The following is a 16,182-nucleotide window of genomic DNA, read 5'->3' on the forward strand; positions in this document are numbered from 1 at the left end:
AGGAGGATAATATTCGCGGGTGATAGCACTTTTCTATCATTACCTGAATTCGAAAGTACCATCGCGTTCGAAATAACTCCCGCAATTTGAGCCTACTGCGTCCGAGAAAGCTTTTAAAATGATATGCATCGGATATATTCTCAGTTTTTCTCAAGTAAGATCGCGTGCGCCAGACATAGTCTCAGTTATTACTCGCGTGTGATTGTACTTTTCCATCATCTCACTTCAAAAATATCACCGCGCTCGAAATAATTTCCGCTATTTGAACCCACTGTGTCCGAAAAAGATTTCAAAATGGTGAACGGCAGGCATGAAATCACCTCGTTCATACCTCGTAATTGTACTTTCCTATTTTTCTCGTCCATCTATTCGAATTTGAAAATATTCACGGATTCAAAATAATCCGCGCAATTCAAACGTCCTGCGATGGGAGGAGACATGCGAAATAAGGCGCAAAATTATATTTCGTAATTGGGAAACTCGGTAGAGTTTCGCGCCACATATACAGTTACATACGTTTTATGCGTATGCGCGATCGCACTTTCCTATTTTTCTCGTCCATCTATTTGAATTCGAAAATATTGGGGCATTCGAAGTAACCCGCGGAGTTCGAACGTCTTGCAACGGGAGGCTGACAAAATCTCCGCTCGCAATCAGGAAACTCGACAGGGTTTCGCATCAAATATACCCTTACATCCGTTATATATGTATGCGTGATCGCACTTTCCTATTTTTCTCGTCCATCTATTTGAATTCGAAAATATTGGGGCATTCGAAGTAACCCGCGGAGTTCGAACGTCCCGCGGCGGGAGAAGGCTGGCAAAATGGCGCGCAAAATGGAGCGCAGCAGACGCGGCGCGAGAGGCCCCGTCCTCCGGTAGCGGGTTAATTCGTACTTTGGTCTTGGCGCACGCGAGTCTCTCGAGTGCACTCTCGCCTCCCTCGCATAATCATGCGCGCGTCCCGCGCATGAATATGTCGCCGCCTTTTGCGGTGCACCGGCGTTAGGTGCAGGTAGGAGTGCCGCCGCGCCGTCCTGGCGGTGTGTGGCCGGCGTAATTGCATTCCTCTCTCGGCCTCTCTCCCTCTCCCCAGCTTCCCTCCTCCCGGCACTCCTCGCAGGTGCTCCCCAGCCTTGCGGATGCACTCCGTGCACCGACCGAGGGTGCATACATTGCATTGGGCAAACACCGCGCCTTTCTTTTTAGACGGCCCTGCCCTACCCCACGGTGAACGATACTCCGGAATTAGAGGCTCGGGGCGCGAGTTCCGCGCCGCCCGACCCTTCGCGGGGGGTCGAAATTTCGCAAATTACTTTCCCGGCCCGGGCGTAACCAACTGTGGACGGAAAAAATGCACCGCGGTGCATATGTACTTATATCGCGGAAATGAACGCGGAGGAAGAACGGGCTTTCGCGGACGAGGATTGCGGCGATTGGAACTGTTAGCAAGTAGAACGGGGAGTTGGAATAAAGTCACTTTCTTTCATAACATTGGGAAAGTCTGACAGGTGATCGCGTACCGCGCGAGGGTAACGAGGTAGGTAGTTTCGTCCGAGGATTCATATCCTCCGCGTATTTGAATCGGAAGACCATTCTTTTAGGATTAGGGCATACGCACTGCTGCAGATATAAAATGACCCTCTGATCCGGACATTTACGTACTTTGTGCCATAGGTAACCTCCCACTTAAATCATATCAATTGTAGCTACATGCTTTATTTAGACAAACCTCAGCTGTACAACGTAAGAAAAACATTCCTACGTTTGCCCTCGAGTTAACTATAGTCAGCCGGAATGGAAATGGAATTTCTTTTAAATTCGCCAAGTTGACTCGAGTCGGCCGAATTTCTTCTCGAGTGTAGCAATAAAGGATCGATTCGTCGTAAGGGAGTTCGAGTCCTCTTCGCGGATAATCGGTAACTCATCCCGGCCAATGGTGTTCGAGTTAAAACAACACGAGGGTGGCTCCTCGTGTTTGCCCTCGGGCCGCCACTCAGTAGGGTCAACACGGCTCCAATTAACGGACCTAATCATACCTCGATGTCGGAGTTAATCGCGATGCCATCGGCGGGGCAGTCGCCCCCCCCCCCCCTGACTCTCGGCGAGGAACTCGCTTATCGATAAGAAATCCTCGCGGGGTCGCGAGAGAGCGAAAAAGGGACTTCCGAGAGAAAACCCTACCCGAGGCGGGGTGTAATCCTTCGGAAGTTGGTGTCGAGTGAAATTGGCCGGGGAACCCCCGATGGGTGGACTGCTAAGGGTGCGTGGCCGCTTTGCGTCAACCCCCAATTTGGCCGCGCAATGACGTTACGCTAACTTGATCAATCGCCCACTCTGAGCCCCGTCATGTCGAACGCAGGCCGATGTTAACGCCGAACACCGAGATTCACAGGTGGATCCAAGCCCCGGTGGAGGTTGTGTGCAAGTATCGCGCGTGTACGTGGCCCCAGGTGGGATAGGTACGGGACGCGGGCCTGCAATTACCCTCTGATTAATCGCCCTGGTGATTCATTGTCGTTTGATGGTCTCCCCGATGGCTGGATCGTTCCGCAGGAAACTCGAAATGCAATGGCCCACCGGTGTACAGGATAAGTGTAGGACGATGCGAAATGAATGGTGTATAGCTCTCTGGGATTGGTTTGTACTTAATCCAAATAAGACCATATCGAATAACCACGAAAAGGTCTGTGTATGGACATTTGGTGTCGCTTAATTTTTTTCGTCAAGTAATCTAGGAGAAATTTTGGTTCTTTAAACTGGACTTTTTGTTTGAGTGAAGATTACGTTATATATTTCACTCATTTTTATGGGAAATATTTCATCGTCATAGCCGAGAATATTCGTCTCAAAGTGGGCAGAATTACAGGGAACAAGTGGGACCGAAAGGAGCATTCAGTGGGTTTTACGAACCATCGGGACGAGCAGGTCCGACCGAGTCGGCAGGTCACTCGAGGCGTTTCATTTACCTGCGGTTAACCGTAAGTTAATCGGAAGTTAAAGTTAAGCCCAGTGTGTTAAGTAAACTCAGTGGCCCCCCTGCGGGCAAAGGCTCCCCGCAGCGGGTCCGTAGCGGTTCCGCAGCGGTTCCTCTCCTTATACGTGCCTACCGTGAGTAAACACCGACAGACCGTGGTTAAACTGCTGTCAGGCTTTCGGCAGGAGTACCGGTGCCCTGAAAAGTAAAGGGATATTAATAATAACTATAAAGTAATTACAACGACGGGGATTTAATTATTTAAAAAAGGAAGAGATCTGATATAGGAAATTCATCCATTTGCTACTTGGTTTGGTACATGCTAAAGTAATTTTTCAGTTTTGTAATGGTGTCTTATTTATAAGGAAAACAAAAAAATGTTTTGTAAGATGTTCACAATGACAGGTAGAATGATATTTTTGTTTTGTGAGTTTTTGAATTTATGTTGTTTGACTTCTACGTTAGTAAAAAATATGAGAAAATATGTTTGATGAGTGTTGCACGTGAAATTCCTAATAAAAGGTTGTATCTTCGATGAAAAAATGTTCGTTTCTTTCGTGTCTTGACCTAATATTTTTAATTTCGTTGAGAAAACATTTAACGTATCCCAATTAATGTCATAATTGAGATAACTTGATGTTTCGATGAAAATAAAGCCATGAGATAAAAAGAAACATTCAATGTATTCAATATATATACAGAACGTGCATTTCGTATAATGTTCATCGGAAACCTGTAAATTTGTTATTATTGTTAGACCCATCTTTAATTGACGGTTATCCTTTTTTGGAACTGTCATTACCAAACAATTTGCATTTGTCCAGGCTTATCGTATATATTGGTATCGTCGATATTGAAATATCATATAGTTGTACTATTTGGAGGGACGTGGAGGAATCCTGGGAACCTTCGAGACAATCTGTCGTTCCGGAGGCACCTCTGAGGTTCTCTTTCTCCGGGAGAGCCGAGGTGTTCCTTTCGGTCCTTGTACACACCAACTACATCCCTATCTCGTCCATCCGCGCCTGTTTATACACGGCATTGCTGCGGAGTGACGGCCGAACGAACGGGCGGACGGCCGCTTGAAATAACAGCTCTCCCCAGATCCCACGTCTTCTCGGTGGATTATGTACGTGCGTACCTACCGTATATATCCTTGCATCCCGTGGATTCCACACCCTCCAGCTCCCATTTCGCGAGATGACACATAGAGAGAGAAAACTTCTCTCAGCCGCCGAAATCAACGAAACTCGACAAATTGGAAATATGAATTTATATACGACTTTCGGTTAACATTCGAATAAACTTTAGGATATTATGGTTATCATACCATTCAGTGATGTCGCTCGAATCGACATTGGGTGCATTTAGAGCTTGCCAGGTAAATCAATCGAATAGATTACTTAAGACCGTGCCATCCATGAAGTTTCATTTGTTGTAAAACATTAAAAAGTGTTTATAGGCAGATTAAGACGAATGAAATTTCATGGGTGTCAGGATCTTCCACATTCCGTCAAAAAAAAAAAGAAAAAACAGAAAGGCGATTCGGTACATCCAATACAAAGAAAAATTTTAGAAACGAGACCCTTAGACACCACTTTTATATTACCTTAAGGTTCTCCTCCTTGGGCCCTTGTCGCTTGGTACGCATAATTTGGGGCGTTTGCGTGCAAAGTGGTCAGCTGTAAGAACCGTGTGCGCAGCACTCGATGAAGTACGTGGAGAGACGAACATCACGTATGGTAGTACCTAATATTCGAAGAATTAGACAGGCGGTTGCTGGCACTCGATTCACGGTCCAACAAGCATCTCCCCAAGCTCCTGGAGCACTCATGCCGCGATAAAGTGCTTTCGTTGAGTCTCATGTGTGGTTCATATGTGGTTCGTGTGTGGCTTACGCGTGGCTTGTGTGTGGCTTTCACAATGGGGCACAAGGGCCCCAGAGGGCGGTTCGCCACTGGGTTACGAACACTGCAAAGAGTTTGGGATTCTTGCAACGTGCCTCATGACAAAGTAAAGACCATCTTACAGAATCCGTACTCGAGAAATATGTCAATTTTAAAATCAACATCTGCGTAGTGCAACAATTAACGTTATTTAATATATTCTTCAATTCAAGGTGTGGATACATTTTAATCATCAGTTGCTATTAACTTAACTTCCCGGAAGGTAAGGTGACATTTAAGACATGATAGTTCGTATGAAACTTTTCGCCAAACTGGGTGTACAGAATCGTTTGAAATATTAAGTGATTATGGAAACCTTAAGGAGGGTCCTGACACACATGAAATTTTATTTCTTAATAAAAAAAGAAAAAAAAACTTTCCTATTTATCGCAGACTGGAACCAACATCGCGGTGTCAACACATTATTTTATAAGATGGTTAAACTGATTGCAGCGTCATTCATTTGGTCAATGGTGTAATTATCAGAGAAACTGGACAGATAACATTGATGGCATTTATAAGTTATAGCGTTGTTTATGATAGAGCAGAAGAAAGCAAGAATGTCGTACGATCTAAATCTTCAAATGTGTATTAGGAAAGATAAATTAATTTGTATCGTCATTGCTTTTTGTAAATACGAGTAATCATACAAAGCATATGTAGCACCTAGTGATGGGAGAGTTCAAATTTGTTTTGTATTTTTACAAAGCGAATGGAATATTCGGTAGAAGGAATCACCGAAGAAGAAACTTCGGAAACCTAATCATTCGGATGGCAATTGGTCTATTTCGTCGCTCGGCAAACGTTGAGAGGACCCATATAACCGCAGTTGTCATTGTTTTCCTCGAAGGCAAGCGACAATGCTAAAGCGATCATGACACCCCTGTGAACTCCGCATAATGCAGGATTATAACGCAGTCCTGTCATAAGCAGACGCTGATCCGATCTCGTCCACACACGCCCGACTAACCTAATCGCTTTCAATTGCCATAAAAGCGCCTTCCTGCCCTGAGTTCGGCATCGGTTTTTTTTTTCTCTCCTGGGGTTCGTTGGCACAAGAACTTTAGCTCACCCTTTATACATTGCCCAATAAATACATTTTCCACTTTTTTTTTTCTTTACACAGTTCACGTGTAAACTGAACCTCGAATGATCGGTAGTTACATTGAATGAGGCTGAATTTAACATCTGGCTCGTCAAGGAAATTTCGTTCTTCAAATTCTTCCATTTTGGGGATATTGACGTATAATTCCAGAAAAAAATATACAATCCTTGTGATTCGGTTGATAACATTTATACAGAGTACTAGCATCTTTCGTCACGGCTTCGCTTGTAATATATGCAGGTAGAACTCAAAATGTACAGTCTTTCTTAACCCTTTTCACTTCGTTAGGAGTTGGTTAGTCCAACATTCTGAAATGGTTTTTAGGCATTTGTATGTATATTCTTTTAGAATAAAATCCAAGTCGATATCTCAGCAGACTTTAGAGATATTAAGAAAATTCTAAAAACTCATCTTACCCCTTTTTTACTCTTTTAGGAAGTGAATTTAAAAAAGAACCGTCTTAGTGTGCGAAAAGGATATACCTTCCCAAATGTCACTTTTTTATGCTCAGAGGTTTGAACTGGATGTTGACGATTAGTCTGTCAGTTAGTCGGTCAGAAAACTTTCTTTAATATGTACAGATTAGTATAAAATAAATCTCTGGGTTTTTATGGTATATTTTAAATTGTTTAAATGTTCATTTCTTGTTAATCGAAAATAAATTATGCGGACTAATTCTGTTTCCCCGTTGGACGTAAAGTGGGATAACTTATTCGGACCTAAATTGTGTGGGGAAAATTTCTTAGAAGGACCGTAGTGGTGTCTTCGACACCTGTCAAGTGTTGCGACGGAAGTAGAAGACAAATTTGGAGGCAGGGAAAAATTCACTGGGAACGAAATGACTGGACGGAGTGAAGGTGCTCTCGAAGAAATAACACAGACGTCACGAGGAAACGTTTAACGCGGGATTAAGGCTTTGCCAGGCCAGAAGGTACGAAGGCAGCCTCGAAATCCGTCCGTCGAGGAACTCCTAAAAAAACAATTTGATTTTACCTGAGGGGCCAGTTAGCGCGCAGATGTATCGGCCATTTTGGTCAGCAAACTCGCCTCACCGATCGACCAATCATGGTATTTACTTTCGCAATTGAGAATTTAATAAGACACCGTATTTAGAAATATTCAAAACGCTCCGTCGTTCTGACTTAAGTACTAGCTGTACGGATAAAAAAAATTGCTTAAATATGGCAACATTAATGATCCTGAATTAAATGAATTTGTTAGGACAATGTGGCAATATATTTGCATCGTCATAATTCTTCGAATTTATTAAATTTACGTTTGGTAAACGTTTATTAATGCCTTCGTTATCAGAGAATATATGGTAACATGTGACGGTGATTCAACGAAATAGATATTTTTCAACAGCTTACGAGATTTCCTTAAAATGTTTCAACCTTTTTGTTGTAGGTGAAGATCTGGTTCCAGAATCACCGGTACAAGTGCAAGCGACAAGCCAAAGAGAAGGCGATGGCTGAGCAAAACGCGCAGAACCAGGTGAGCCTAATTCCATGTAAATCCTGTCTTGCCCGAATCGAAGCTTAGACATAAATCTTGTACAAATGCTAGGTCGATAAATGGCTAGCCAAGCAAAACATTCAGCTGACAAATTGGTTACATATAAAATCAGGAAAAATTCGAAATAGATAAATGATCATTTAGACCACTTAACCTGTACTCTGCATACCATTCTGCACATTATTTTGCATATACCTATAGTTTTGTTTTCAGTTTCATGACTTTAGTCTGTAGTAATTAGTGATTCAATTTTCCTTAAAATCAAAAGCGACTTCGAAAAAATTAAGAACTAGCAATCCAGAGTGATGGTCAAAGAAAACGGTCCTTACCCATAAGAAGCCAACAAGTATTCAATTTCATCTTTTATACCGTGATAAAAATAATATTAAATATTATCGCGTGAGTCGGAAAATAGGAGCCAATCCCTACAAAAGATATGACACATAACTACAATTTATAAGGCTACCACCTGCAAAGTTATTCTTTCCTTCTGTAGTTGTATGTCATATCCCTTTTAGGGACTGGCGCCTATTTTCGAACTACTGTTTCTCCATGTAGTTATCACATTCCTTTAATCAGTCGAATATTCGTCTGGTCAACCCCAATATACTACTGGAAAGATTTTACTTTAATTTTCCACCAAAACAAATTTGCAATCAGAGGATTACTACTTGCTACTACTATATCCACTGAATCGACCAGTTTCTCGAAAATAAAATCGACCACCACGAGTTAGAAAAGTACGACCTAAACTCCGCGGTCCTTTTACACGGAACCTTTCAACGGAGGGCATAAATGAAAAGGAAGAATGGAGAACGGCCTTCGTTAAATGGGAGCGAGGTAACATCGGCACCGTGGAGAGATGGTCCTTTCGAGATACCGCGTGTCCGTACTTCGTATCCGTGCCGTGTCTAGATCTGCCATTCGCGTCGCGAGGAACATAGGTGCCAGAGAGAAAAGCCCGATGCAGATGGCATCGGGCTGATAGCGCTCGATACACGCAGATGTCCCCGAATACATTACGCGGCACGTATATGCGCGATCACGGGCGTGCCTTTATCGTAGGTTGCGTCTCTATGCCGACTTAAATCGAACGTACTTTTCCGGCGTATTCAGGTGGCAGCGTTTCGTCGAGTATGCCTCGCGAAGCCCCCTACTCCTTTTTTCTCTTCTCTTCTCTTTCTACCCCTCCTCTATTTTTTTGTCGTCCACGAGCGACGTAGGCGGCGACGGGTCCTTCCTTTCGTTTGCAATGCGAGATTTATGCACGGCCCGTCATACACGCCCGTGCGCGGCTCGACTATGCAAATATTATTTGCGTAAAAGCTTCCGTGCCTTCGCTCTTCCCTCTAGCCCGCGGATAATGGACGTCGATATCCGACGATCCCTCCTCGATTTACTCCGATCTGTCTTGTGTGCTCGTAGGTCTTTTTTCTTCGTTCTTCACCGTCTCTTTTTATTTGAAAACGGCCTGGTGATTGCTTGGGAATGTGCTTCTTGTCGGAATTTCTAAACGGCTCGTTGTCGCCTTTTTGGATGGCTCCTTGGAGTCGAGTCTTAAGGGGAGGGAATGGGCGGACGTAAATGAGGGGGTGCTGTAACTAACTATTTGCGGAAAAGCTTCCGTGCTTTCGTTCTTCCCGTTGGAATGGGGGTAATGGATGGTGATATCTGACGATCGCTCGTCGATTTACTTAGATCTGACTTGTGTGTTCAGTCGTGACTTTTTCCCTTCTTTCGACGAATGGTTCTTACTGACACTTGAGAATAGTCCGCTCGTTTGAATTTTGGGACGACGTTTTATTGCTTTTTTGGATGACTTTTCGAAATCGAGTCAGATATACCTGGCTACTGTATCTTTGCTTTCTATTTTATGTTAAAAGTACTAAAATGAAGCTTGACCTTTCGGCGGTAGTTATTGCAGGGATAACTTTTGTTCTCAACGAAATGACCAGGGTATAAATTATTAATTCTGGGATTGAATGAACGGGTAACTAAATAACTAATACATGTATATTGACTTTGCGTGCGTTAGTGGGTGTTGAACATGTGATTTACATAAAAGCTTCCGTACTCACGGTTTCTCTGGCATTGCATAATTCTCGAATGATGACATGCTACCTGATGGACTTTGACCTCTTTGTGCGTTAATCGTTTCTGCCAGCCACTTTTAGACATAATTTCAGCAATTAGAAGAATAAGTCAAATAAAATTTGACGAAATTTTAGTAAAATCCTACTTATACTTACGATCAAGTAAACGAGTTAAGGTACACCAGGGTAATAAAACCCTGTAGCATCATACTAAAATTTTGTCAGTTACATTTTTCTTTAGAATTGTATTTTATTTTTATAGTTTGTGACTGAAAAAACATTGTTCGCATACACTCTGCCCATTTCCCCATCCCAAAATACTTTGTATTTTAGCTTCCCCAAGCCTTTTAACTTATGGTGAACCCTATTACCCTAAGTTACCTTAGTTGACAATTCCCCCTTCGGTGCAATGCAATAACACCTGAGGAAAAATTAACACTCTCTACGATATATAATTTTCAAATGCATATAATTAGGTCCTTGAATTTGGAATTATTCCGTTCAATCGTGAATTGTAGAAGTCTGGGGAATCTTCTCTGTCAAAATAAAGTTTTCGGCTGAATTCAAAATGGTGCCGTACAACGGGGGTATTCTCTACGAAAGTTCTTTCATACGAGCTGTATTGTCGAGAACGAATCGATACATAATGCCGCAACAATAGGAGTAACATTGTCGCCGGTAAACAGCTCGTAAACACGCCGCCCGGTATTAACGGGGCTGAAAGATATCTCCGCCCCGATCTACATCCCCTTTGCGCCTGGATGAGCCACCACCCCATAATTTCCTCGTTAGTTCGACCGCCTTTGCCCTCGGGGCATGCGGCCGCCATTTTCTACCCGTGATTTCAATTCGCCCGACGTGGCTCTGTTTACACGACTTTCGCTTATCTCCATCGGGGCTTGTAAGGACGGAAGTGCTCTTGTCGGAACTTCGAAAGTCGCTTTACCGCCCGAGTGGAGTTGAACACTTTTTTCAATTTAATAATTCAGGAGGCACTTCCAAATTTGGATACTGAAACATCGTCCTTTAACCGTTACGTAAGATTTAGGTAATCCCGATACAGAATGGAAGTGGTTATTGTCAGTAGCGATGTAACTACGTTAAGGGCCTCAAGGGTAATATCATTTTGAGATCCCTTCCTTCTAAATACATTTTTCCGATTCTACTTATCGTATAACTAAGGTAGGTCCGCCAAATATTGTCACACAAAGGACGTAGTATTTTGTATTACCGTCAAATTAATTTGTAACGTTTTATTAGTTAATTACATACATAATAAACAAGTCTATATTCTAAAGGACTAACTAATAATTGTACTTCAGAAATGGGAAAATATATAATTTATTCACATTGGCAAAAAAACAGAGCGTAAAAATTTATAACGTAACAGTCTTACTTTTGAAGTCCCAAGCGCGCACTTTGGGGGTCTGTACGGTGATTCGCCACCTTAGTTATTATATTTAAAAGAAACAGCTTTGCGATCTGAATGGGCGTAAATATTTCGCTCAATGAAGTTAGGAATTTTAGGTAAATCTATTTACATTCAGTATTCAAGGAGATAGAATATAAATTGTAAACTGAGAACGTAGTCCAAAAAAAATCGGATTAATTTCGTTAGCAGACACTACAATTATCGATAGTATTGAGAGATTACTTTAACGTCGGAGAGCGGGTGGAAACTTCCGAAATATTCTACATTCATCTAATTCGCTTACATTCAGGATTAAAACATCGTTTATGAGGCGGGAATCGAAAATCAATGAATTTCGATATCAGCCAAAAGTGTTCTCAGGGAAACTTGAAAAAAATCATTTAACCACTCAAAAGGCCTTAAAAACCTCCCATTTTATTAACCCCTTCACTTCCAATATCGTGTGAGAGACGTGGTATATCAATTAGGCCAAATGTGAACAAAACGTATGAGACTTTGAACGATCAGTTAAACCGTGAAATGGCCCGATGTATGATCGACATTTTTGTTGTTTATGGCATGTGCTATTGGAATTTAAATCGTAAGGCAAGGGGTTAATCCAGTAAACTCGCTTAAACTTACCTTTCGACCCTGCTCCACGGTAACTTTCTATCTGTCAAAAAATTATCGATGCCAATCTCGAGCTTTTATAAGTAATTTACATCTTATGAAAAAAGGAATACCCCAGCATTAATCTCTAAACATTGTACACAGAATTTTATCTAGAATACTACGAGGGCAATCCGATAATCTTTGCATACATTCTTAACTCTGTTCCGATCCCGGGGTCGGGATATCATATCCAAGGGTTTCCATAACAGGACGAGCATATTTATCCTCGAGAGGGGTGGTTCATTTCAGGTCGCGAGCGGGCCTTAAGACGCGCGGGGCCCTCTGCACGAGGCGGGGGGAACGTCATAGCCACCGGGCGCGTAAGAGGTTAGGAAGTGGCTGGAAAAAGGTCCGGGTGTACGCGCGCCGCCCGAAGTTTCACTGAAATCGTTGACCCGAATGCTCGCGGATCGTCATTACACGTATGAGCGATGCTCGGGGCGCGATTTACGAGTGTGCGACGCCCTAGCGATGAGCGCGAATCGGCGCGCGCGTTTGCCGTTGCACGGGCTCGTACGAGTTTGCACAAGTTTACACGAACTCACCCGATCTCACACGAACTCACCCGAGCTTATACGCGCTTGCACGGGAGTTTACGTTATGTGGGTGCATCTGCGCGCGCCCGAGTCCGGGCGAGTGCTCTTTTGCGCGCACGCTCGCGTATAATATCTATACGTATATCCGGACGCATAACGTATGAATGTACATGCAGAAACGTTCGTACACATTCCAATACTCAGCGAAGGCATGTGTGCACGCGCGCACGTGTATGGTACAGTCGAGCGTGTGCGTCGCGTTTAAATATCGCGCGGCCCGTAGAAAGCGACGGCGGGCATGCAGGCAGGAGCGGCAGCAGTAACCGTGCTCAGATTTTTCCCTTTTTCGTTTTATTCCATTTCCCCCTCGCGGCGGTAAAAAATCCCTCAAGTGGCGGAGCGAGCGAGCGAGCGAGCGAGCGAACGAACGAGAGCTCGCAGGGGAGCGCGGAAACGGCCTCTCGAGGGCCGCCCGGTCGCCATCTTGCCGTGAGTACAGTCGCCGTCAGCACCTGCGCCCCGTCGAGCCCGTGCCGGCCGGCCTCCGACTCGGAGTGTACCGAGCTCGCCCTCCGAATCCCGATGATTGCCGATCTTTCCCGATGATTACTACAGTTGATTTCTATATACGTCTAGTTTAGTCCGATAGGTCTATTTTAAAATTAGTTTTAAGTACCCATTCGAGAAGGTATAGTCACTGTCTCGTAAACAGGAAATAGTGATGGAATACTAGAGGTAAAATTCTCAGTGAAGGTCAGTGCTTTGATGGGAGGGGTTAATGATAAATTATTGCTAGAGGGACATACACAAAAGCCGGCCATTTTATTTTTCCACATTTTATTTTATCGAGTATTCCGTATGTCAGGAAGATATTGGTTAAGACAGTAATTTTGGTTATATCATAAAGTGGTTGAGTTTAATGTAAATAGCATTATAGCCTTCTCGTTTTTGTATTCTCAGGTATATTGCCGGATATTTGGTAATAGAGATGAGCCGTCAATGGATTTGATTTAATTTTATTCTGAAGAAATTCAGTTGATTCGGGTCGGTTTAATTCAATGTAGATCCCACGTTAATCGTATAAATTAGGTCTGAGCTATTTTGTTCGCAAAGCTGTATGCAATTCCTTTTTTTCGACAAGTAGGCAACCCGGCAAGGCGGCGAATCTGGTAAAATCGAGGAAACAGCGAGAAGGAAGGTCTGATTATTTTTCAGGCAATCTCTTTTTTATCGTTTCGGTCGGATTTACCGTTAGCTGTTTTCATCGGCGAAATGGTGTTCGGAAAATGTTTTGTCGATTCGCTGGCTCCAGTAGAGATTCGACTGAATTTTATTTCGGATTAGATGACGTGTAGCACAGAGATTAAATATTACTAGTCAGCCAATCGACTCGATAAAATTTCACAAGTTATTGCAATTTTATATTTTTATTTGCTAGGACTTTTGGGTGATAAAGACTACGTGAAATTTGCAATTTGGAGAACCGAAAGGAATTGAATATAAGAATACGACTATCCAAATGTATTGTGTTGATTTTTTTACTCAATTATTTCCACCAAACAGACTTTTGCGAGGCCGTATTAATTGATAGCTACATTTGAAGTAAAGTTTATTGGTTCTGGACTGATTAATAATTCAATGAAAATTGTTTAATACGGATTTTGTGGATTTTATGATAATTTTTAGTTAAACTAACTTCTTATCCTTGTTTTATCTTTTGGACATAAATTGGTATATAAATTGGAAATCAGTATTTTGTAGGTTATTATTTCACTCCGAATCTTTGGATGAGATTAGATGATCATTTAACGCGTATCCATCGCGAAATGTGCTGGTTATTAGATTTTAAAACCTCTCTTGCTCGGACGGCGCTCATTGAAATCTTCCGAGAGGAGAGGGAGAAAGAAACGAGAGAGAAAGAGGGGCTTCCGCGAAGATTCTTTTAATATTACCGCTTTCTTTGTTCGAGCTTTCCTCTCCTCGGAAGGACGCTTTTAGTTAATTACATCAATTTTCATGATAACTGTTTTCCTCGAGCACTCGACGTAGCTTTAACCACCGCGGATCTCCAAGTAATTACCGCGGGGCGGATATTTCCTCGAAATCGAATGCGCCGAGAAAGCTTACAAAATTCCTCACAATGGAATCACCGTATGTAGTTTTGCATACATTGACAAAAAAAATTCTCCAGCCAAAACCCGACTAAAACCGCAAGCGGAATGTTTCAGTGTAAATGGGTCAGTGAAAAATCTGGCTAAGAGGATAAGAGAAAGAGATTGTTACTTTTACCCGGTGAAGAGGGAAGTAAACCGACTGCGAATTATGAGTATTTCTTCGTCCACATTTAAAACAATATACAATTTGAGATTTTGGGAATGTCACGGTGCATTTCTTAATATAGTATCGAGTCTACGTTCAGGTATATTGTGAAATACATGCAGTAAAGTCATGTCGCTGCCGAACCATTTAAACTGACAATTGGTCAATTCAAGTAAACCTTATTTTATTTAAAAGAACTGTCGATTCATATAAAACGCGCAAAGGTAATTAATATTGCCGCCAATCAGACAATACTTACATGTGAAACTAGCCCGTGATGTTCATCATTGAAAGCTAAACCATTTTTTAATTAAGACGTCGTACGTATCAACTCGATTTAAATAGTTTAAAGATTACCGAAGATTATAAATTTTCGTTCATTCAGTCGTGATGTTTACCTCAACTTTTTCCAGTACAAGACACCCTGTTAAGCCAACCTCTGTGAAACACTTAATTTTCAATTTTACTTGCAATTAGAGTTAGTGAAAAGTCTTGTATTGGCTATGGCTATCTATTTTCGCTGAGTACAACCCGATTACAACGGTGACGTCCGTTTTCCATCCAGGAAAAGCGGATCTGGCGATGAAACCGTGCTCGGCGATCGATTCTCGTGGCTCCCGTTCGCACCACGAGCTCTCGTGGATTCCGTCCTGGACAGACGCACACCTACGCGAGATACCGAGCACGATCATTTTCGCCGGAAATCGTTTAACGCGTGTTGAAGTGGCTAAAGTGGCGTGACGCGTGACGCGTGACGCGCGCGGACCGTCATGCGTTTAGCGCAATCACACTTCGTCACCGTGAAGTGCACGGCATGCCTGCACTTACCTCCTAAGTCCGTTCCGGCACTCTACTTGATCATCCCTCCACCGTCGCCTCTTCAGCTTTCGAGCCCAACGCAAAGTGTCCGAGCTCTCGGCGACGTACCGGGGGAGAGGTCGTCCGTGCCGGTGTAGTTAACTTTGACTGAATTTCCGTCGGTTTTTGCCCCGTAATACGCTGCTTTCATTGGAGGACCATTAACACACTAACCGTACCGGGGCCGGTCAAATGACCGGTTTTCAAAGTTTCATTTAAAATTCCACGTTCGTTATTATTATTTTTTTGGTTCATCTAACTTTACGTAAGTTCTTATATTATCTGATTAATCAATTTGTCGGTTTTTATTTATTTATTTTTTGATTATTTTTTTACTGAGGAAAATTCATTACTTGGCTTGCTTACCGCGTCCGGTCGTTTGACCGGCTCGACGAATTTACATCTTTTTCTAAAGTTTTCATTTAAAATTCCACGTTCGTTATTATTATTTTTTTGGTTCATCTAACTTTACGTAAGTTCTTATATTATCTGATTAATCAATTTGTCGGTTTTTATTTATTTATTTTTTGATTATTTTTTTACTGAGGAAAATTCATTACTTGGCTTGCTTACCGCGTCCGGTCGTTTGACCGGCTCGACGAATTTACATCTTTGTCTAAAGTTTTCTCCGCCTGGAACCTTAGCTCTGAACTCAAGTAAGATATAAAGTGTATAGTTGTATACATCTGAATGCAGTGTTTAAATGAAATCTAAATGCAGCGTCATTTTGAGAGTCACAAAGTGCAGATCG

At 42.6% G+C, this 16,182-nt stretch overlaps 1 protein-coding gene across 1 annotated transcript in view; it reads left to right on the forward strand.

Annotated features, from left to right (window-relative positions):
- Positions 1-16,182, forward strand: part of LOC105697227 (homeobox protein Nkx-2.4-like) — a gene marked incomplete at its 5' end in the record, with an annotated part of 33,310 nt that overhangs the window by 14,715 nt on the left and 2,413 nt on the right. The window contains one exon of the mRNA XM_012420357.2: positions 7,435-7,521. Within this exon, the coding sequence (XP_012275780.2) occupies positions 7,435-7,521 (87 nt within the window). The remainder of the gene's footprint in view (positions 1-7,434; positions 7,522-16,182) is intronic.

This window comes from Orussus abietinus, unplaced genomic scaffold (assembly GCF_000612105.2).
Source record: "Orussus abietinus isolate OABI.00-Male unplaced genomic scaffold, Oabi_2.0 scaffold198, whole genome shotgun sequence".
NCBI lineage: Eukaryota > Metazoa > Arthropoda > Insecta > Hymenoptera > Orussidae > Orussus > Orussus abietinus.